Source organism: Thamnophis sirtalis, unplaced genomic scaffold, assembly GCF_051295495.1.
Source record: "Thamnophis sirtalis isolate CommonGarterSnake01/CBP01778 unplaced genomic scaffold, rThaSir2_p1.2 scaffold_7, whole genome shotgun sequence".
NCBI classification, from domain to species: Eukaryota; Metazoa; Chordata; class Lepidosauria; order Squamata; family Natricidae; genus Thamnophis; species Thamnophis sirtalis.
Window position 1 is genome coordinate 23046651 of NW_028261387.1, and position 24437 is coordinate 23071087.

At 37.7% G+C, this 24437-nt stretch overlaps 1 protein-coding gene across 1 annotated transcript; it reads left to right on the forward strand.

The window, feature by feature from the left end:
- The first annotated feature begins 3534 nt into the window (after nt 1–3534).
- Nucleotides 3535–23466, forward strand: PTGER3 (prostaglandin E receptor 3). Its single transcript, XM_014062098.2, has 2 exons — nt 3535–4508; nt 17594–23466. The coding sequence occupies exons 1-2, from the start codon at nt 3648–3650 to the stop codon at nt 17879–17881; spliced, it is 1149 nt and encodes a 382-aa protein (XP_013917573.2). The 5' UTR covers nt 3535–3647; the 3' UTR covers nt 17882–23466.
- The last annotated feature ends 971 nt before the right edge of the window (nt 23467–24437 follow it).

Sequence of the window (24437 nt, forward strand, 5' to 3'; positions counted from 1 at the left end):
TAGGATTGTAATAAAAAGTTCACATTTATTAAGGGATAATTAGATAAATTATTAGTTCATTGTTTTTTAAACCTGTTTTCCAATTCAGGATCTGGTACAATTTCTTACAAAATAATTAACAAAATTATAAAAAAATTGAGATTGAGAATTTGATACTAGGAAAGGATTTAAACACAAGCACATCTTGGGGAAAAGCAGATATAAACTACATAAGAACCTATCTTCAATATGGTCATATTGTTGCAAACTCCAGGACTACACATGATTGATTATGAAGCATCACCCCATCATTTATATATATGTTTTTTTTAAAAAATATTGTTTTGAACAATAAAACAACACCTCATTGCCTATCTGACCACAGTCCAGTGACTTTAGAACTAAAACTAGAAAGCCCTGATTTATACATTTCTAGTTATTTGATCCGGTATTTACTACCCAATCAGCAAAAAATTCTTCCCACTCTAAAGACAATAGAGTCAAATATCTCCCTAGATAAAATGGAAAGCATGGGAACCAGTAATGAGGAAATGTATTAATCAAATTAGCATAATATAAATTAAAAATACTGACAAATAAATTACAATTAGGAATTACAGTAATTGTTAGCAAAATAAAAAAGGTTCTTCAAAGTCTAGAAAAAGTGAGTGAAAAAATTAGCAAAGTAAAATTTGTATTCAGCTGCTACTTTTAGCATAAAATTAGCTACAAAACAAATAGCTAGATAATATGATCTGGTCTGTAGATTCATTTGAGAAAGTCTGATTAGACCATTGTAGGACAAGGCAAAGTAGTGAACAATTGTTCTACAAGGAATTGTGGGATTTCATTGATTTATAAGAAAGAAGCATTTCATAACTATTTTAAAAGGATCTTGACAAAAATATCAAGCCTATAGGAGGTTTCAGTCGGAGTGTAGAATCTTTGTAAATTTACAGATGATCACTCAATTATAATTACAGGAAAGTAATAAATTATTTTCAGATCTTCACCGAAAATGCTTCCATCAATCCTCCCATTTGCTTCTGATACAACATCCACTTGTTATTGGGGTCTTATTCTTTCTTACCTACTTTTTGCTTGGACATGCTGTGTTCAGTTCTTCCAAGGAATATATCCCATTGATTCACAAATTGATAACAAATTGATAATCCCATTGATTGTGCACAAAGACTGGGTTTTGCAAGATTTCTAACTTCTTGGAGAATTCATTATTAATAAAGTACTGGCTGTTTCTATTGTATAATTCAAAAACTCATAAAATGAAACTGACATAGAGGAATGTTTTAAAATTAGAATATTGGATGAGCAACTAATTGGCGGTTGGATCTGCCTCCCGGAATACTACCTATCAGCTGTTCCATATAGTGGGGATTGCCATCGCCACCTCTATGCACCCAATTTTTGGCCTCCACACACCCTATTTTCAGCCTGTGGGTATAGGCAGCACCTGGAATGGCCAAAAAATAGGGCACATGGAGGCTGAAAACAGGACGCATGGAGGCGGCAAGAGGCAGTGGCAATTCCCGCAGCGTGGAACAGCTGATAGGTGGTATTCTGGTAAGCAGCTACAACAGCCAATCAGCTGCCTGTGCTAAATGAGGCTGTGCTGAAGCTGACCAGGCTGCAAGGAGGCAAATTGCTGAGAGGCAGAGGTTAAAGGGTGCGGGCTGGAGGGTGGGCGGGGCTTTGGCAACATTCACTCTATAAGATGCACAGACATTTCCATCCACTTTTTTGGGGGGGGGAGATTGCATTATATACCAAAAAATATGGTAAATGCTTAGCAGAATGATGGGTGGAAAACTAGGGGGGGTTTTTTGCATGCAATGCTCTATAGCGGTGACTTGAGGGGAGGAGTTGAAACAGTTTGTGTCCAGGATGTGAGGGGCCTGTACATATTTTCCCAGTTCTTTCTGGCTTGTGCAGTATACAGGTCCTCAGTAGAAGGCGAGCTGGTTGGAATTGTTGATTATTGTACCAACCAGGCAGAAGTACAAATGACAAACTCAATTCCTCTTTAGAACAATAGCAGCTCCTTGGACAGTGTAAGCTATCTTGAGTTGGCACCAGAAGTTGTGCTTTTTAATGACGGTTCTAATGTTAGGTATCCATTTCAAGTCTTGAGAGATTATAGAACCCAGAAACTTGAAGGTCTGCTGATACTGTGTTGGTGATAGAATAGGAGGGCTCCTACTAAAATCTATCATGTACAGTTTTAAGTGTGTTCAGCTCTAGATTGTTCTGGCTGCACCATAGAGTTGTTTAACTAGTCAACATTATACAGCAGATAATTGTTTCTCAATAATTAGCCTAAATCATTATTAATGAAATGCTGTTTTAAAGCATTAGAGAAAATGTGTCAGATTGCATATAACTTTTCTCACTAGGTGGCATTACTGCTATGTTTATTTAAAATGCCCTTTAGAAACAAAATTGCCGCCAGAAATAGCCAAGATGTGTGAGAAGTACAGGAGGACAATATTTAAAACTTGCAACTCAAATATGATAGCATTAAGACTGAGCACTACAAAATACACATTTCCTGGTAATCGGCACCTTCCGTCAGCAGAGAACAGCCAGAAGGCCCTAGAGGGAAAGTTAAAAGAACTGTTGCCATCTGGCCTGAGCAGAAGCCTTTGTTTTGCCAAGGGAGACTCACTGGAAAGCCAACCACCTCAGTTCACCAACCATATGGACCTAAAAGGACTTAACAGGGCTCAGTTCAAATCATGGAAAACTATATTACTATTCTGTACAGAAGCCTGTTACAGTGCAATGCCTCACTCCCACACCCCAGAAACTATGTTTCATAATCCCCCAGATTTTCACACAGCTCACCCCATAGTCCAATACCTAAAGCTAAGGGAGTCCTGGACTACTGGCCCTATCCAGTAAAATACTAATAATGCTGCATAATATGGAAAGATTAAATCTGTCCGAAGGTGTTTTTTTCAAGAGACAACTGGACTCTGGTTTTTTTCTTTGAAGACGTTTCGCTTCAGAATTCAATTGCTCTTGAAAAAGCGCCTTGGGGACAACCATGACCGGATAACTTGAGAATCTCCATAGATCAGTTTGTTAAACTTGGTATCATCACCATCCCAGGATTTCGGACACGTATCATTCTGCTTCATCTTCTACACCGTTCCCTTAAGCCATGGACTGCACACACCCCCATTAATCCCATGGCCCCATTCGCCGTTGAGGAAGAAGGGGAAAACTGGGGTCCAAGCGTCTTGCGAGCCTGTGCACGACCCAGGGAGGAAAAGCCCGACGAGCCGTACTCAAAACGCAACCAGGGGATAGGACATGGGAAAGGCGGGGAAAGGAAAGACGCCTGGGCTATAGAAAAACACCACGCCCCGGGAGAGTCCTGGACACTTTTTGAGCACTCGTGCTTGCGAGAGAGAAAGAGAGACGCCCAAGTGGGAGCGCTTAATTTTTTCTCCGAGAGAGCGACGAGAGAGGCACCTGATGAATGAAAGCTCCGCCTCCGCGCCTTTAAGAGAGCGGCGGGTTATCTTCCTCGACCACTTGAAGCCCCGAAGGCGGCTCGCCAAAGGCGGGAGCGCCGCAATGGAAGGAGATCGACTCACGCTCCGCTCTCTCTTGCCCAGGCTTCTCTCGTCCTTCGCGCGCGCAACATGACTTTCCGCGGGCTTTATGGGGGGCGGCTCAACTCCACTCCGTTCGCCATGCCCCCCTTCGACGCCGCTGGGAGCCGGGACAAAGGCAACAGCAGCGGGACCTTCGCGGAGCAATGCGGCTCCGTCTCGGTGGCTTTCCCTTTGACCATGATGATCACGGGCATGGTGGGCAACGGCCTGGCCATGCTGCTAGCCTACCGAGCTTACCAGAAGAAGGAGAACCAGCGGAAGAGGCCGTTCTTGCTGTGCATTGGTTCTCTGGCCCTGACGGACCTTGCCGGGCAGCTGCTGACCAGCCCCGTGGTCATCACAGTATACTTGGCCAATCGGAAATGGCACGCGGTGGACACTTCCCAGAACCTGTGTGTCTTTTTTGGCTTGGCCATGACCGTTTTTGGTCTTTGCCCTCTCTTCATTGCAAGTGCCATGGCCGTGGAAAGGGCCCTGGCCATCCAGGCCCCCCACTGGTACACAGGCCACATGAAGACCAAGTTGACCAAGATGGTGCTACTTTGTGTGTGGCTGACTAGTTTTGCCTTTGCCCTCTTGCCCATGATGGGCATTGGGGAGTATACACTTCAGTGGCCGGGCACTTGGTGCTTCATCAGTATAAAGGATCATGAAAATGCTAGGGTGGGCAATGCTGTTTTTGCTTCTACGTTTGCTTTCTTGGGACTCTTTTCCCTCACTGTTACTTTGGCATGCAACATGGCAACCATAATTTCACTGGTGTGTCGCTGCTGGTCCAAGAGCTCAACATCCCGATCAAGGAAGCAGTGGGGCAGGATTACCATGGAAACCTTTATCCAGTTGCTCGGAATCATGTGTGTCCTTCTTGCTTGTTGGTCCCCACTTTTGGTAGGTTTCTTCGGTGTGTCCAATTGCTACAGAGTGGTCTGTTGGCACAAAGCCAGGCTACAAATTGTTGTAGTAAATCTAATTTGTGGGAAGCATCTAGTTAGAGAAAACTGGCAAAAGCACATAACTTGTTACAACATATGTGCCAATTTTTTTAACAATGCTCTGATATTCCTTTTTGTTTAAAAATTTGAAAGAAAATAGATGACATTTAAGTTCATTATTAATTAGTGTGCTAGGCAACTTTGGTCAGTGAAATTTTTCTGTTTATATAACCCCTGTCCTGTCTTTAGCTTTATTAAAATTATGTCCAAACATCTTTTGAGATGAACCATACACGTTTCTCATTGTTTTTAGCTAAAGATGATTATAACTGAAAGTGGTTGTAGATACACTTAATTTCATTTTAACCATCATAGCATTTTGTTGTTTTCTTCCTGGTCTTATTGAGATTTCTGCTCGGTATTGTAGATCTTGGGGGGAAATATGAAATGCTTTACACAAGGTGAAAATGAGGCAGTTGTATATTCTATAACTTCAATGGCTTCCTTCAAAAGAAACATGGGAAAGTACTTGAAAACAGGTCAGACTATTTGTTGATCTCCTAATTGTGATGTTCCAGAGTCTCAGGGAAGACCTCTGTAATAAGTTAAAACTATGCTTTGATTTATTCATTGCAAAGCATGTGCTTTGCTACCAAATCAAGCTGACTTCATCAGTACAGGAATGAACTAATTGCATTGCATTATGCTGGTGCTTTATTTATCTTTAATTAAAAAAGATGAAGAAGATATAGCACCAGACTTGGATATACATGTATGTTTTTAAGCCACACAAAGCTTTTCGTGAATAACTATTCTATAAAGTATATATATATTCAGAGAATGAAAAGGCCCAACTGATCAGCTGGTTGACTTATAACCCTTTGTGTTAAATTAACAGGTTAAGAGAAAAGGATGTGAACCAGGGGTGGCTTACTGCCAGTTTGACTACGGTTCGCAACCCCCATGCGTGCCAGCTGTGCGCTCAAATGCTATTCAATGTAAATTGTTCTTTCCACATGCACAGAACAATTTACAGTGAACTGTGCATGCACAGTCACTAAAAACCAAAATGGCTGTGGCCCAGCAGCGGCGAGGGAACCAGTTCAGGGACGTGGCAGGCCTGGGTTTCTGCCGGTTCTGCAACATAGGCCTGAATTCCACTACCGGTTCGGTCAAACCGGGAGCAACCCACCTCTGATGACACCCATTAGATAACATCTCAGCCATTATATCTGTAGGCTAGACATAATCATGGCATGGTCTACATAACAAAATCCAGTTCATGATAACACTTCTTATACCTGGGATGTTTGAAACACTTCTCAGATGTGTAGGGGAGAATGTTGAATAGCTTTTAGTTTATGAATTATTTAGTTAACTTAATAGGTTACAATCATTGAAGCCATCCATCTGAAAATCGGACTCTATGTAACTCACAACCAAAGAATAGAACAATATGTGGAACCATAAAAACAGAAAACAATAGAAACAAAAATCCGGTGCCACAATCAAGCTTGCCCAATGCAGTCCACAAACTTTCCTACTCTGACCTTCACATATGAGGCGAAAGCCAACCCTTAAATGCTTTCTGGAAGGTTAGAAGTGGGGAGGGGCTGTTGATTCTGAAGGGAAGGGTGTTCCAGAGGGGCTGCATACTGCCTAGGGACTGCAAAATGGCAATATTTAAGGGAAGGGACATGCATAGGATAGGACATATTAAGAGTTGTTAACAAGTTTGGGTCCAAGGATGGCCTATCTAAAGGCAAGTGGTACCATCCTTTCCTTTGGCATATTAACAACTGCTCAGCTCAAACCATATAGTTTAATATATTTTAAGAGATTGTTACCTTAATCCAGAAATTCTCAAACTGGATGATACCATAGCTCCTAAAATGTTGAAGTAATCTATATGACTCATTCAAATAAACTAATTACTGTATTTTCAGAGTATGAGACCGATCAAGATTTTGAAGAGACAATTTTTTTTTTAAAAAAAAATTGCATTCTGCAAACCTCCCCAAAACTACCAGTTTTTTGCGAAAACGGGTCCATTTTTTTTGTCAAACAAAAGGGCATGCATAGCCTTTAGGAGGCTTATAGAGTGCTCCTGAAGGCTAGGGGGGCAAAAATGAGCAAAAAATTGTTCATTTTTCATTCATTTTGGTGAAGGGGGCAAGGCTTCAGGAGGCAAAAAAATGCTGTATTCAGTGTATAAGATCCACCCAGATTTTCACCCTCTTTTTTGAGGGAAAAAGGTGTGTCTTATACTCGGAAAAATACGGTCTTTTGTGGAAAGAAAGTTTGGCAAGAAATAAATATACCACTTGCTTTTAACACAGGTAGTCCACGACTTAACAACCATTGTTTTAGTTACTGTTTGAAGTTACAATGGCACTGGAAAAAATGATTTATGACCGGTTTCCACACTTACAACTGTTACAGTATCCCCATGGTCGTGTGATCAAAATTTGGTTGCTTGGCAGCTGGCATATATTTATGACAGGTACATTGTCCCGGGGTCATGTAATCATCATTTGTAAACTTCCCACAAGCAAAGTCAATGGGAGTTAAATTTACTTAACAACCATGTGAAATGGTCACTTAATCACTGATTCGCTTAACAACAACTTTTAGCAAAAAAAAAAAGTCATAAAATAGGGCAAAACTCATTTAACTGCCTTTCTTAGCAACATAAATTTTGGGAATTGGCTAGCTGTATTTAATATAGTAAGATTTTTTATGATAAGAATAGAAATAATTTAATCTATATGTCAAAACAATGATAATGTTTGCAACTTTTTAAATATTTTCATGATAAATAAGAAAATAAATTTAAAATGGTGTTTTTAATTAAAAGGGTTAAAATAAGGATTAAGAGCCCTGGTGGTTAGAATGCAGTATTGCAGGTTAACTCTACTCACTGCTGGGAGTTCGATTCTCACCCACACAAGGTTGAATCAGTTTCCATCCTTCCAAGGTCGGTAAAATGAAGACCCAGATTGTTGGGGGCAATATGCTGATTATCTAAACTGCTTAGAAAGGGCTGTGAACCGGCATTTAAGTCTAAGTGCTGTTGCTATTACTATATTAGATGAAATCTGAACAGTGGGCAGAAATGCTGAACTTTGTTTCCAAAAGTACTCCAAAGATTACAGGTATCTGAAAGGCCACAGTAGAAGTAGGTAACTCTCAAGCAATCTTCCCAATCATTAGCATTGGACATTCATCGAAACTCATTACAAGCTTTGCTGAGACAAGCTGGATGTTGCCTTTTCCAGGAACAGGAGAGACAAGTTCTAACAGTGATTTTGCTCACAAGCACCCCACCCCAAATTTCTTATCTCTCCCCAATCTGCTTTTAATCTCCTAAGGGTCACAAACCATGGCCAAAGCAAAGAACCTTGTTCTATGCAATCAGTGTGGTATTTCCCCTGTTTTAGTTTTTTACTGCTGATGAGGGCTGTGCATTTTAATCTGCAATTTTTAATCCTAGGGAGCTATTTACAGGAAAGTTTATTCATTTAATAAATAAATACATGAAACAGCTTATCTTCAATTGTTAACTTTCTAATTGTGTTACTTTTGACCTTGAAGGTTCACCCACAAGTAGCAGAGAAAAAGTTTTTACTGAGGCTTAGTGAGTGAATTAGTCTGCAGTCCATTCTGGCACATTTTGACTTGTTCTTAATCCCATCTCTCTGTCGTAGAAATCATGGGATAATTTAATCATAGAGCTAGTTAGTTTGACTAAACTTCAGTTATAGATTAATTTGGACTAAAAATAAATGATAGTTTTAAAATCTGAATATCCGGTTTATATTATTCAGCAAACATAATCTGTATTAAACTAAACATTTAACCTTTTCTCCAAACCTAACAGCAACACTTTGCAAAGAAAAAACTGAATTTATACAAATTACTTCAAAATAGTTTCGCTACCAGTGACAGCAAAAAAAAAAAAATGCTTGGATATTTGTACGAACGAGTGCAACAAAATGTCATTCGTGGCATTTTATTTCCTTTTATGACTATTATAGTGCCTTGTATTCATTTTGATATATGAATTAGCTTTCTAATCTTGACCAGTTTCCAAGTTGTGCAGGGAAGCAGCTCTTTTTCCCCCCAGTACAGTGATGGGAAAACAAATTTGACTGTAAACCAAGACATCTGCATAATCTAATGCTTTCATTAAAATGATAAAAGCAGTATCACAGCCTAAGCTCTACCCCTTTGTATTAGTATGTGACACCATGGAAGACATATAAAAGGGACAGATTTTCCACTGAATTGACACAACACTGCCTTCTTTATTTGACACACACATATTCCTGCAGACACTGCAGACTGTAAAATTTTGATTTTCCAAGACACCCACATCTTTACAAATTAAAATGATTATGGATTCTAGACTTAAGAGTAGACAGGCTATTTGAACTTGCTGCATTTCATTTTTTTCTGAAATATGCCATTCAGAGGCAAAGTGCAGCTCTTGGTATAGAAAAAAAATGTACACCTAATGATTTGAAGGAGCATTCAGAGACTAGCATTCAGCCTACTAACCTACATATATGACTGATATTTCCTTTTTTAGTCTAAATATTTTAATGGTAGCTATAGGTCTGAGTCCTTGTATAACTGTAGCAATAGCAATATCAGTAATAATACTAAGTAATCAGCAGCAGCAGCAATGGTACTAGTACTAATAGATTATTCTTTTATTGACCATATGTGAGAGGACACACAAGGAATTTGTCTCCAATGCATAAGCTCTCAGTGTGCATACAAAGACCCAAGTGATAATCATAATATACCAATAGAAGAAGATAATAGGAAAGATGAGAAGGATAATAGCAATACAGTCCTACTACCGTGTTTCCACCAAAATAAGACAGGTTCTTATTTTCTTTTTACCCTCCCCCGAAATAAGTTATTGGCCTTATTTTCGGGGAGGTCTTGTTATTTTTGAGGTGCAAGAGTCGGCGAGCATGGTCACCTCATGGCTGCTGCTATGTTGCAATATTTTGGGGCAGGGCTTATTTTGAGGGGAGGGCTTATTTTAGCACATGCACTCAAAAGCCCGATTGGGCTTATTATCTGGAGAGGTCTTATTTTGGGGAAAACAGGGTACATGGGTAAATATTCTTAGGCATAAGAAAATGCTGTGAGATTTAGGTACAGTATTTAGCAGAGTGATGTCATGGAGGGGGAAGGCTTTCTGTCTAGTTGTTTTAGCATGCAATGCCCTATAGCAGTGTTGGGAGGAGTTGAAACAGTTTATTTCTAGGATATGAGAAGTCTATAGATATTTTCTCAGCTCTCTATCTGGCGCATCCACTATACATGTCCTCAGTGGAAGGCAGGCTGGTTGCAGTTATTTTTTCTGCAGTCCTAACTATTCATTGAAGCCTGTACCTGTCCTGTTCAGTTGCTGTACCAAACCAGACAGTTGTAGAAGTACAAATGGCAGACTCAATAATTCCTCTATAGAACTATATCAGCAGCTCCTTGGGTAGTTTGAGCTTTCTGAGTTGGTGCAGGAAGAATAGTCTTTGTTGGGCTTTTGTGGTGAAGTTTTTGATGTTAGATGTCTATTCTGACCCCCTCCTCCGTCCAGTAACGAAAGCCGAGACAAGCTTAAATGGAATGTCCTTTAATAACAAGACCAGAATCTTGGTGGCTGAAAGCCAAGTAAACAAACAGATAAGGACCTTGGCAGCAAGTCCGACAAACCTTGGCAGCAATTCCAACAAACCTTGGCAACAATCCAGCCTGCCAAGTTAGTTTCTCTTTAGTCAAAGCATTGACTTCTGCAAGAAGGGCATGGCAACAAGCAGTCTTTTTTATAGTCTGGAGAGGAGCCTAATGACCATCAGCTGAGCATAATTACCTCCTGTAATTACGTAATTGCTCCTGACAAATGGTGTGCATCCAGGAACAACTCACTGTTGGTTTCTGAATCACTCTCCTTTGTCTCCTCCCCACTGATCCAAGGCTCAGGCACCACCTGGTGGCCAACCAGTCTCTCTGCGCCCTGCTCGGAGTCGGAACCCTGTTCCAGGCTCCTCACATCCTCCAGGGCCGACTCATAGGGCCCCTCACTGTTGGAGTCTGGTGGCAGCTCCAACGGCTCCTGCTGGGCCACAACAGATGTCCATTTCGATTCCTGAGAAATTATAGAACCCAGAAACCTGAAGGTCTTTTCTATTGATACTGTGTTGACTAATATTGTAGGAAGTGATAGAATAGGAGGCCTTCACCTACAATCCACTATCATTTCTACAATTTTAAATGTGTTCAGCTCCAGATTGTTCCGGTTGCACCACAGGGCCAATTGTTCAACCTGCCATTTGTATGCAGACTCATCATCATCTCAAATGAGATCAATGACTGTTGTATCATAAGAAACCATGATTTCATTCTGATGTTAACTTTGTACCATGTAAACTGATCCTAAGAAATGCTGCACTTCCTAAAGGTTATGATAAACACTGCTAATAGATTTGAAGAATTAAGATGAGTGAATTATAAGTTATGCTATTTTATCTTATGTTCATACATATGACAGAAATATGCTAAATATTTAATTTCTTGACTATAAGGTATATGTGTGGCTTGATCTATACTACATGCCAATTTATTTGCAGTTCTACTTTAATAATTTATATCACATTTTTCCAATTAATTGAAAAAAATAAGTTTAGATTTATATCTCATTTTTCCTCTATATAGCATAGTGCTATATGTATTCCTTTTCCTCCACAACAATGTTCCTGTGAGCTAGGATGGGCTGAAAAAGTAGCTAGCCCCAAATCACTCATTTATTTTCCATGGCTGAGGATGGATATTCCTTGTTCCAATCCAACAACTTTAAGCATTACATCACGTAGATTATCTCTGGCAATCTAGCCAAGTTAAGCCATTGCAGTAAAAAAAAAGAAGAAGTCTTGTGACCATGTCTCCTTAGCCTTAGTAAGGAGAGGGCTAATGATAGAGTGTACAGTACTTCAGTGCCAACTCCACCACTGTTACACATGTCTCATGATGTTGTATGCAAAGGGCTCAGTGTGTAAGGAAATCTTGGCTTGCTGTAGGCAATTCTCAGCCCCTAAAAACTAAATATATTTATTTTTGTATAAATTTCATGATATCCATTGCAGCCTCACCATGAAAGCATATGTCCCTAATATGTGCTTAGAATTTATCAAAATAGTCTTTACAGTTCTATTAGTTGTTGAGAGCCTTAAAGCATGTTTATAGATACTAGGATGTCCAGAATGTGACAGTATCCAATGATCTGGAGATATATTTTTTTTATCTCTTTAAAACAATCAAGGTGACTTGAACTGATCCTGACTTTTTTTTTTAATCTGTCACGCCCTGAGTTAAAGCTCTTGAAGTGACTATCTAATGCACACATATAACTGCAACTTCAATCCGACATGCAAACAAAAGGTTATTTTCATTATTCTCCTTTGTATTTCAAAATGTAGGTTGAATCATTGAATCACCTAATAACTAGTGGATGTGATATTAGAACACTCTTAAACATTTCAAACACCAAAAGGTTTTATCTTTGAGATGGATATTGACATTTCCTGTAGATGTTGACTTTCACTATAGAAACCAGAGCCTCAGTGAAACATAGAATAGTTTCCCAGTGAGAACTTGGCAGATTGATACAAATATCCAAATGGAAAAATACATATCTCCTAAATTAACTTTGTTCATTTGCTGTTCTAAAAAAACCTTATGTAATTTGGTGCTAATTGCAACCTTACACTGTTGGCAGCTGAAATTTGTTTGAGATAAATGTTGGTAACAAAGAAAAGAGAGGAAGTGTTTTCTGACTGTGTGAAGGAAACCTAGGTGTCTCAAGGACAAAAAAAATTCCATAATCTAATTCCCATAGCTCCCATTACCTTTGTCTCCACATTATCGTCAAACTCTGAGATTAAAAAAGTAATACATTCAGACATTCAGATTAATAGAAAAAGTTTCAAGTCTTATTTTTTTCAAGTAAAATAAAACTTCCAGAAAGAACAAAACAGCAATGGGAAACCTATGATCAGATGTTGGAGCTGCTGAGAGCCAGAGCTCACTTTTATCCTTGCCTTGTATCCGTGCCTAATGCTATCAAATTCCTTGCTTTCCCCAAATACCATCCAGGAACATTTGATATTCAAACCATAATATGCCAATCTTGCTTCTTTAATGTACTGGGTCAAGTAATAATCACCTTGGTTATTTTCCCAGACTTGTGCACCTAAATTTTTGGTTGTGATTTTTTGACTCTTAGTATATTTTACATATAATTGACATGCACTTTATTTCCTCTTTCCTAGTCTCACCTTTGTTAATATTTTTTCTGTGGCAGAGTCCAAATTAGGGACTCCCTCACCAAAACAGATGAGGGACCTTTTCCTCTCCTTCTCCTTCTCCCTCTCTTCTTTCTTTTCTCAAATAGTGTGTCAAGGTAGGAGGTACACTACACAATATACAATATACTCTTAATGAGTTTTAAGATTAGGTTTATACAGGTAGTCCTCAACTTACGACCACAATAGGGCCCAAAATTTCTGTTAAGTGAGGCATTTGTTCAATGAGTTTTGCCCTATTTTACAACCTTTCTTGCCACAGTTGTTAAGTGAATCTGGCTTTCTCATTGATTTTGCTTGCCAAAAGGATTGCAAAGCGTGATCACATGACCTTGGGACACAGCAACAGTCATAAGTGAACCAGTTGCCAAGCATCTGAATTTTGATCACATGATTATGAGGCTGCTACAAAGTGCTGCTACTTCTTAAGTGTGAAAAATGAACATAGGTTACTTTTCAGTGCCATTGTAACTTTGAACAATCACTAAATGAAGTGTTATAAATCAAGGACTATTTTTTTTCATTCAGCTATTTTTATGGATTTTATATAGGATTAATTTTCCTAGTTTATTTTAAAGATGGTTTGTGCTTAATTTGTTGGTTATAAAATTTTCATAAGAGGTTAATTTAATTTCCAAGTTTTACATCACTTTGGAGGTGCTTTCAGGAAGAATCATAAATGTTTTAATAAAAAATAAATTAGCTAATAGAAGAGAATGTATTTAATTCATGGGACTCCATTCTATAGGTACTGATTAAAACACAAGCACCTTATTCGGAACACAAACAAGCAGCTTGGCACTAACTGTATGAAATACTTTGCAAAATCCTTTTGCCAGGAAACTACTGGTAAAGCTTTAGATAACTACTTATCGTTTTCCTTTGGCAGACAGAGACCAAGGCATATACCATAGTGGGGGGAAGAGTTAAAAAAAGGGGGGGGAAAGGCATTCAATTCCAGCACTCCAATCCCAAATGTACACGAAAACATACAATCCCCACTCACCCTGGTTACAACCTCCCTTCTTCCCCATTTCCACCACACAGCATATGCTATATCAGTCTGTATTCAGTATCATCCCTCTGGTGGGACCCTGACTGCAAAGTTAGTCTGCATAAGATATCCCATGATAAGAAAACATTCTAGAAACAAACAAACAAACAAACAATAGAGAACTAACCCAACCCCAGCAAACTCTCCAGGGGTGCATGAGACAACTAAGAAGGTAAGAATAGGATGGGAGCAAAATAACAACATATGCAAGTAATACGTTTGATTAGGCTGTTGGTTTGAGTTCTGAGCTTAGAAATTTGGTTGCAAATGTTTCATCACCATTTGAGGAGATATTGTCAGTACATTCTGAATTGTGCTTGTCTTTAAAAAGATACGGTAGTTAAAGACCTGTGTTCTGATAGACGAGCACAATTCAAAACACGCTGACGATGTCTTCTCAAATGGTGATAAAATGTTTGCAACCAAATTGCCAACCAACAGCCTAAACACCAAACTGAGCTACAGGACAGTGGCCACCAAATTCTTGATTCATCGTATAAGTTAGTTATGCAAACTGCAAATATTGTTCCCAAGCAATATTTTTGACTGAACTGAAAGAAAATACATGACATGTTTTCAGAAGCTGGGCAGGAGAAACTCTTTCTCATTTGGAATAACTGCTGGCTGTAAGCATTTCCAGGAGGAATACCTGCAATCAGTGTGAGGTGCAATTCTGTTGATGCCTGAGGGCCATCACATTTCAGTGCGTTTTGTAACAAAGCCTTGCTGCCTTATATCCTTACTTATATCCTCCACTTTTCCTCGGAAGGCTAATTTGGCATGACTGGGCAACTGTTCCACACCTTTGACTTTGTTTGCATGACATGGCTGAATAAGGGAGGCTCCTTTAACCAAAACAGCCCTGAGCATGTTTTTAATGAAAACTGCTCTTAAGCAATCTTGCAGTTGACTGGATATTGCATGACATCATGCCCCAGGTGTAACCAACTTAAGGATGTTACACGAATACAGCTAGTGCATAGGTACAATATACAGTGATGCGCAATTAATAACAGAAATGGGTTTCAAAAATTTGCTCACGCTTTAAAATAAAAAAGGTCAAAATTATGACTGCTTTTATTTGTAGGGAAGCAGGAAAGAAAGGAGGCAGGAGGTCAGGTGATCTCTGCATGACGGGAATTAAATATAGCCTCTGATTTGCTTCATTGTATGAGACATGTAATACAATATCTTATTGTATTAATTTATTTGAGCAGAATATACCAGTTGGGTCAATATTAGTTACAAAAGTATACATTCAGAATATTCTGTAGCAAATTTTTTAATGAAAAAATTATGTAACATTAAAATCTGATAAGTCTGGTTATATTTATCCTTCTCCCTTTCAAGTAGAATTAAATTACACGGCAGCTGTGCTTTCAGTATTTATGAAGGAAATGGAGAATTACAGAAAGTTCTGAGGGTAAAAAAAGTGAATGCCAAATAATTCATGGAAAAATAAATACCACTTAGCTTTTTATCAGAATATATTCCTTGTCTGCATGAAATAGAATCAAACTGCAAGCTTATATCTAACTGATATAATTTCAGAGTTATTGCATGAAGAAAATGGACTGATTCTAAGGGTATAAGATAATAGGGTACAGGAAAGGGTATAGGAAAAGGCAATTTCCCCCCTGAGAGTAATTATGATTAAATGTGAATGTATTTATTTCTCCCACAATGATTTCTTTACTGACTCAGCTGGTTTTCATAATGGCTTAAAACCCGCAAAATGTTTTTATTATCAATATAGTTGAGAGAAAAGTAATTGGAAATAATGAATTTCTTTTTAAAATCAATAATACCTGAAGTCTTTGGATTTATGACAGGACTGAATTTAGATGGTTTAAAATAAAAATAATTTTTGTTGGCAAGATTTTTCTAACATACGCAATATTAAAAACTGGATTTGTTTTGTATTTTTATATTGTATTTTAACTGTCATAAGCTCAAAGTCATATATTTAACATAGGCATATATTTAACAAAGCCATATATTTAAAATAGGTATAAATGGAATAATACAATTATAGTTATTCTTTCTGCCATTCTTCTGGAGAAAGTAATAGAAAAAGCAACCAAAAATTATTGAAGGGCTGGAATAACTGCCCAAAAAGGAAGGAACAGAATCTTTGAGAGTATGTGGTTCAGAAAAGTTATCAATAAAAGGAAAATTAAGAAAGTGGATAAGGAGAATTCCATCTCCTCCTTCCCAATTTTAGATTCTGATACCTTCTAGCAAAGCAGAAAAAGATGTAACTGAAAACAGAAAAGAGGAAAATTTTCCTTCTAGCCAAGCATACCTTCTGGAAACTTTATGCATTCCTGTTCTATCAAGTTCTTTGCTTGTAGCAACCACAAAGATTTTCTCCAAGATGATTTACCCCTAACTTGTCCTTTCAAGTCTTCCAATAGTGCAGCCATCACCTCTGTGATCAAGTCTATCTCTACAAATGTTTGGCAACCATACAGAAGAGAGGATTTTTTTTTTTACTTCCCTGCATTGTTTGTTGCCTTGAAATGCCTGGTGATCTCCCTCCAAGTAGAATAATGCTTGACCCTACTTAATACTATGTAGAATGAATGGTTACAACATACTATGATGGTTACCAGTTTTAAAAGATTGGGCAAATGTATGAAGGATAATATTATAATAGCCAGTTAGTCATAATAGCTATATATTATTTCCGGTTTCTCAGTATCTATTTCTGGCAAAGGAAACTAAGGTGTGTGCCATCACATTCTCCTGATATAAGGTATACAGGTTATCTGGTTGCTCATCTTGAAAGCAGTATGTTAAGCAAGTTGGTGCAGCTAAGCAGACACACACACATATTCTTAACTCGCAAAATGCCTTTCTTGTTCCACAAAAACAAGACTCTCAGTAGCTTCTTTGTGACTTTTTTGAGATCTTCTGGGTTTGATGTATCAAAGTTCACACTAAATCTTAGAGTGATGGAACTGTCTTGGTTCTGGATTCAGAGCAGCCAGAAAGGAACTTGAAGAAGAATTTGTAAAGAAAGCGTATCACTGAATGAACTACTCAGTCGTACTATGCTTCTCCTATGACTCTTTAATTCAAACAACTAGGACAGCTCTTTCCCACAAGACTCGAGAATGTTGTTCTGCCTTAATATTACTAACTGTTATACAGGTGGTCCTCAACTTACACCATTCACTTACCGATAATTCAAAGTTACAACAGCACTGAAAAAAGTGACTTATGACCGTTTTTCACACTTACGAGCATTGCAGCACCCCCACAGTCACATGATCAAAATTCAGACACTTGGCAACTGACTCATACTTATGACAGTTGCCATGTCCTGAGGTCACATGATGCCCTTTTGTGATGTTCTTATAAGCAAAGTTCAATGGAGAAACCAGATTCACTTACCAACTCACCAACTGCAGTGATTCACTTAACAATTGTGGGCAAGAAAGGTCATAAAATGGGGCAAATTTACTTAAATGTTTCACTTAGCTACAGAAATGTTGGTCACAATTATGGTTTGTAAATCAAGAACTACCTGTACTATATAAAAGAATGATTTAAAATATTGCTTTGAGTAATAATAGCATACTTCTTTTTGCTCTTTCTTTTTTTTAGGTGACAATGTTGAAAGTGACTTTTAACCCCAACCCAATGAATCAATGCAGAGAATCCTGTAACCAAACCCAAAGTACAGAACAGCAGCCAGAATGCAATTTCTCCTTAGCCCATATCCGCTTGGCTTCACTGAATCAGATCCTGGACCCCTGGGTTTATTTGTTGCTTAGGAAGATCTTCGTGCAGAAGTTTTGTCAGGTAGCCCGGGCCATTTCATGCTACTCTCAGGACAAATGGAAAGGGCAACATATCATTTTACCCAACAAAATCAGACGTACAACAGTTTGAATCAACTTTCATATCAGTACTTTCTTTTAGCTCAAGTGTTTTCCTTACTGTGAATCTGGGCATCCAGCACATTTCCATTTGTGTCTGTAAATTAATTACGAGGAAGTTAAGGTTAAGTGGAGTTCTTTTTTTAATTCACTAATTTAAATTTATCTAAGTGTTTATTTCGTTTCGTTCATTTCGTTTATTGGTTTTGTATGCCACCCACTCCCGAAGGACTCTGGGCGGCTCACAATGAAACGGGGGAGGGGATAAATAAGACAATACAAACAATATTAAAAGTACACAACAGTCACAAATGAAGCAGGGCTGGATACTTCAACAGCCCCCAGCCTGCCGGAACAGCCAGGACTTGGTAGCTTTACGGAAGGCCGGGAGGGTAGTAAGGGTCCAGATCTCCAAGGGGAGCTCGTTCCAGAGGGCCGGAGCAGCAACAGAGAAGGTTCTCCCCCGGGGGGTCGCCAGCCGACATTGGCTGGCAGATGGAACCCGGAGAAGGCCGAGCCTGTGTGATCGAATCGGTCTTTGGGTGGTAATTGGCAGGAGGCGGTCTCTCAGGTACCCAGGTCCGATGCCATGCAGGGCTTTATAAATACTAACTAGCACCTTGAAGCAAGTCCGGAGACCAATGGGCAGCCAGTGCAGCTCGCGGAGGATAGGTGTAACGTTGGTGTACCTAGGTGCACCCACAATCGCTCGCGCGGCTGCATTCTGGACTAGCTGAAGTCTTCGAACACTTTTCAAGGGCAGCCCCATGTAGAGCGCAGAAGGTCGCTGTGGCAAATGGCAGAAGGTGGCTGTGGCAAATCAGTTCTCAAATGCTGCCAAGAAAATTGTGTGTCCACGAAATCACCAGCAATTAAAATAATTCTGGTAATCAACATTGCATTTTTGAACATTTTGGGGGAAGAACTATGAATAGAAATAGGCTATTGCAATATCAGGGGGCATCAGGGAATAATCATGTTTCCAGAACCTGTGCAATATTGCAGATGTGTCAAATTTTATATTTAGTAAAAACTTGCCAAATTTGAGAATATTCTGTTGAGGATCGGATTGAGCATGTGATTGATTCCCACCTTGCATCAAGTCAGTGTGTGCTTTTTTTGGGGGGGGGGTTGTTAATATGTTACCCAGCCAAAAGAAATATGTTAAACCAACCAAATTTTAGTGTGTTGTGTAATCTATTCTATGATACCATTATATTTAAATGTTGCTGAATTCCAAATAGAGATTGTTCTGAAGTTGTTGTTTATGCAGTGGTGCATATTTGGATGTTTTCTCAGTAATTATATTAAATTGCTCATTTGTTTTATATGCCTACTGACTGTATTGGATCACTTGGGTCCAATTAAAACAGTCAAACTCATATTCTATTGAAATCAATGTGGAAGTACCAGGTTAAAATCCCAATTATTTCAATGACGTATGTATCCTCCCAATTATTTCAATGACGTATGTATCCTGAAACCAATCCATATTACATATATATTAACATATATGTGTATTTTTATTAAATATAGTTAATGTAGGCTCTTGCTATCATTAAAATATTCCATATGATGTTTTAATCCAATATTAATTTGCAAATTAAGTATAATTTTCACTGGACATCCTTCAATATAAGGTAGACCATTAGCAAAAATGTGGATTAATCAGACTTTCTGTATGTGGCATCTTCCAATTCTTTTGAACTCCATTCACCCTCACATACTACAATCACTGGGCAGATGGACATGTATGGCAGTAGTTATAATCTAAAACTTAAGTAAGCTAAATTAGAGAAATATACATTACATAATATATACATGTTGGCATAACGTATGGACTTCATAGAATTTAGTTTTCAGAGAAGTCAACAAGCATATTTACATACAATTCAAAAGAGATAAGTAAAAGCTAGAAAAGAAACAAAAAGAGCGGAAAACATTCTGTCCAGCAATCAACACCCAAACAAGTAGAAATTAACAAAAGGATTAACACCAGGCAAACAAGCAGTAACCAAAACCCTAATCAAGGAACTACCAACTCAGACAATCAAGCAGTAAACAACAGTCCAATCAAGGAATTATCAAGGAGAAAACATCACCCCTATCAACACTGACAGGGCAAGCTATTAAAATATATACATAAACAGAGAGCAAACCCCCCTCCCTTCCAGCACTGAAAACATTACCGAGCCTGATAATGGAACTTCTGCATGAAAACACCCAAATTCAGAGAGCACCAAGCACTCCACAACCAAATTAGTTCCAATGAAATTATTTCAGTTTCCTCAATTGAATAAAATATTTTATAACAGATACGTAGGATCACTGGAGTTAGACAAAATACTATTTAACTTTTTCTTAAGCTTTTAGCTTTGCAGCTGTAATGGCACTTATAAGGTCTGGTTACCCTTTTCATCCAAGCAGCATGATTTATTTCCTCAGGTTTTCTGTTTAACTTATTCTATTTAGGTATTTTGTATTATATTTCTTAAGTATGTTTGCTCATTTAATTGTACCCAAGAATTGTTAAAAAAGGAAAATAAACAGAATATAACCAAATATTTAAATAACCAAATTATGTTAATTGTACTTTTCTGCAATTAATTGCAAAACTAATTAATCTAAACATATATTTTTTTCTTCTATTTCTACTATGTTGTAAAATTGTGACTTTATTTTTAGGAAAGTAATTTTCGAAAAATTCACAAGCTAATGGGAAACGATGTTCATTTGAAGCAGATCCTATCTTGGTGCCACAAACAGTTGTTAATACATACTTATAAGAGGCATTTTGGAAAATCATTATATTTCCAGTTTAGTGACATAGTTTGATTTCCCCTTCATATTAGAAAAAGTCTAGAAGTTTATCGCCAGTTCTGAACTTACTTTTTTCTCTTGCTGAAAAATACTGGGGAATCTTCACATGGCTGTGAAGAGCACTGTCTTATCAGACTTTCAGTTGCATCTCAGAGTTATCTAGACAAGTTCAGGTCTTGCAGTCTTGTGATCAGGGAAGCAAGGCCATAAAATCTTCATCTTGGTGCCAAATTTTAATAAAACTCCTGAAAATTGCTCACTAAGATTGAGTCTCTGCATAGGCTTGAACATCCGGTGCTGTGCACCAAGGGCTTTGGAATATCTCCACTGCTTGAAACAGGGCTTCCAGCAGCCGAAGGAAGAATATCTAGCTTGCTATGTTGCTTTCTGTTCAATTTACCTGCTACAGTTGAACAATAAAGCTTAAAATTTTCTTTATGTATTGGTTGTTCATTGTTTCTGGATCCTCAAAAGAACCATTTGACAGGTATCTGCCTGACACTTGGCAAAACAATACCTAGCTGATTTTGGATGATCCCTTCCTACCTCTGATGCTGCTGCAAAAAAAAAAACAGGCTTGGTCTTCATTAATACATGAATGGGATTCCACACACACAAAAACAGCATTGTAGGCTAGATCTGGAAATCTGTAAAATGCCTTGCTGAAAAGATTAGCTGTCAAGAAAACCAGATTGATTTGCCCATGTAATCAAGCTTGACTCAAGGGAATGTTTATGGATTAGGTACATTGGTCATGCCTTTCCAAAATAAAATTATTTATTTTCTATCACACATATCCAAATAATGGTCATTTTTGATGATGCTAATGTATGATGTGCTCTAGATGTCTTGGACTTGGATTTCACTATTTCTAGCCAAAGATAGTGACATATGGGAATCAAAGCTAAGATCCAATGCTCAGGCCAGCCTCTGGATTGGCTAGAAAAAAGATATACCACAACTTCAAACAGATAGTTAAATACAGATAGGCAGGAAGTAAGGAACAAAAAAAGACACAGAAATAATCAAAAGGCTAACATTTGAAAAAGTTTTGCTCATAACCTACGTTGTTCAACAAAGTGAAACAAGACTGAAAATACAAATGATTTCCAACAACAGATTAACTTTCTCCTTCACTTGTGCTTTTAACACCTAAACAGATACTCCACTCCAGCATAGTTCTGCTTACCACAGTTTACAACCAAAGTTGTAAACATTTTCCAATTAATCCTCTTTTTCAAACTACAATTTAGCTCTCCCTAGGAAAATTCATTTCAGAGAAAAACAGTGCTGAGGGAGGCTTACTGTCTGGATGGAAGAATAATCATCCTTCCAGAGTTACACAATTCTAAATTAATGCCAGTTGAGTTGTAAGTAAACAGATATTATTCTTGTCAGAAGAAGGAACCAATTCAAAATAATAAATGAGAAAGATCTGGAGCCTGTCAGAGATGTTGTGCAAAATGTGAAATTATATCTTCCTAGGTCTATTCAAGGCCAATCATCTGTTCAAGAATAAGTTATCTCAGCTGTTGGGTTCACAAACAGGCAGTTTGCTCCTTTATATATTCATAAGGTGCACATGAAGCAAAACTCATATGAACTATGTTGGAGTATTCTGTATTTATATAGGAAGGATATTGGTGTATATGTACATCTTTTGACATGATTCCATAGATAAATGAGGATTTGGGAGTGAAATTGTGGTTGTACTGTAAAATTAGTAGAGAGGCTTAAGAAGACCAATTATATTTATTTGGCTAACAGTGGAGTACTGGATACTGAAAGTTGATAGAATTGTAGCCAAAATGAGGCAACTGCCAAATAAGTTGCGAACAATTTAAAAAAAAACTGAAAATGATCAAATAAGGATGAGAGGGAGAATAAATTAGTAATCACAAAATACCCTTGGTCATTCTGTTTCTCTGTTTGTGTCAGGAAATATCTTTAAACAGATTGTGGATTGCCTAGAAAATTCGAGCATTTATTAAGAATTACTGTTATCTTCCAATGTAAGTTTTCATAGTACACTTGACTCATTGTTCCTTCCTATGTTATGTATGTGGTTGTGAAACAGATTCCATTGTATTCATTAAAAGGAAATGTCCATTCCCTTGTACACAAACATTACCCCATTTATTAGCCTCTTTTTAAATGTATGACATTTTAAAATATACTCAAAGTCTGAGTTCACATAATTGGCTAAAATATGCTGTGTGATTTATGATTTAGAATCCATAGGAATCTAGCTATTGTTTTAGGAAGTTGTGGGAATCACATCATGTTAAGCTAAAATATGTTTCCCTTAGACAAAATATGTTATATGTATGCAGCTATTTTATTTTGTTAATCTAAGTTTAGGGTTTACAAATACAACAATCAAAAAGACCATTCAAAGAGGAGATTACACTCTGTCCTTGATATTGCTATGTACTTTAGTTAATGACAGTCATGTTTATTGTATTCTTTATTATTTTTGCAAAGAGAAACATGTATGTGGATTTTATTGCACAAGTCTATTTTGAACCTATTGCCAACATAGAATTTTAAGAACTTAATTGTAAATAATAGGTTTAGGAAATTCCATTCCCCAGATACCATTTTTAAAATTGCTGCCTTTTTAAAAAGCACTATTTTTTAAATTCCATTTGGAGTTTCGTTTTTAATGTGCTTGCATGAAATGTGTTTGAGTTGCTGTTTTATTTAATGGTTTACAATGTCAGTTTGTTGCATTAGATGTATATTAAAGTTTTATATAAACTGATTCATGAAAGCAGTGTGTCCAATATATTTAATAAACAGACCTATGAATAAAAAAAACTAACCATCTGTGATTAATTATATGTGGTGTGACAATCTTCTGTCTAGAAATGCACAGATAAGTATATGAATAAGTATAGTATACAGCATACAATAATGGAGAATGGGCAAAGTCACGATACATTAATGCTTGTGAAAGCATTAATTCTCATAGCAATAGCAATAGCAGTTAGACTTATATACCGCTTCATAGGGCTTTCAGCCCTCTCTAAGCGGTTTACAGAGTCAGCATATTGCCCCCAACAACAATCCAGGTCGTCATTTTACCCACCTCGGAAGGATGGAAGGCTGAGCCAGTGAGATTTGAACAGCAGAACTGCAGAACTGCAGAACTGCAGTCAGCTGAAGTAGCCTGCAGTGCTGCATTTAACCACTGCGCCACCTCGGCTCTGTAATTTTTCATCTTTGAAAAATTCCATTCTAAGAATTTTTCTATGAAAATGCCACTCTGGCATGAGAAAATCTTCCTCTGTTGATAGGGAGATTGGAAAATCAAATCATTATATATAAAAAGACAGTGAGCTTTGCAGAAATGCTGAAAGGGTCCATTATGATTTCCCTTCAGCAAGGCTTATTCTTGTATTCTGGTTTCCCAGTCTTAAAAAAAAACAAGTATCACATAACTACTTTCAGATTGTTTGGTATTCTTTGAAGGGAAAGTTACATATTTTTACTATGAAGTCAACAATTTTACATCTGACTTATTTTAAGAAATCAGAGGTGTATATGCCATCAGGATTTGATGATTTGTGGCTATAATTTTTCAAGTGTCTAGACTTATTACCTCAGTTTACTTTCACTATGCCAATTGTGCCATTGAGAACATAAATACACAAAGGTATTGTCATATATTTTCTGTAATAATGGCAGATGCACAGAATTTATTCAATTTCTTTCTGGTCACTTCATCTTATTTGAAAAACATTTCC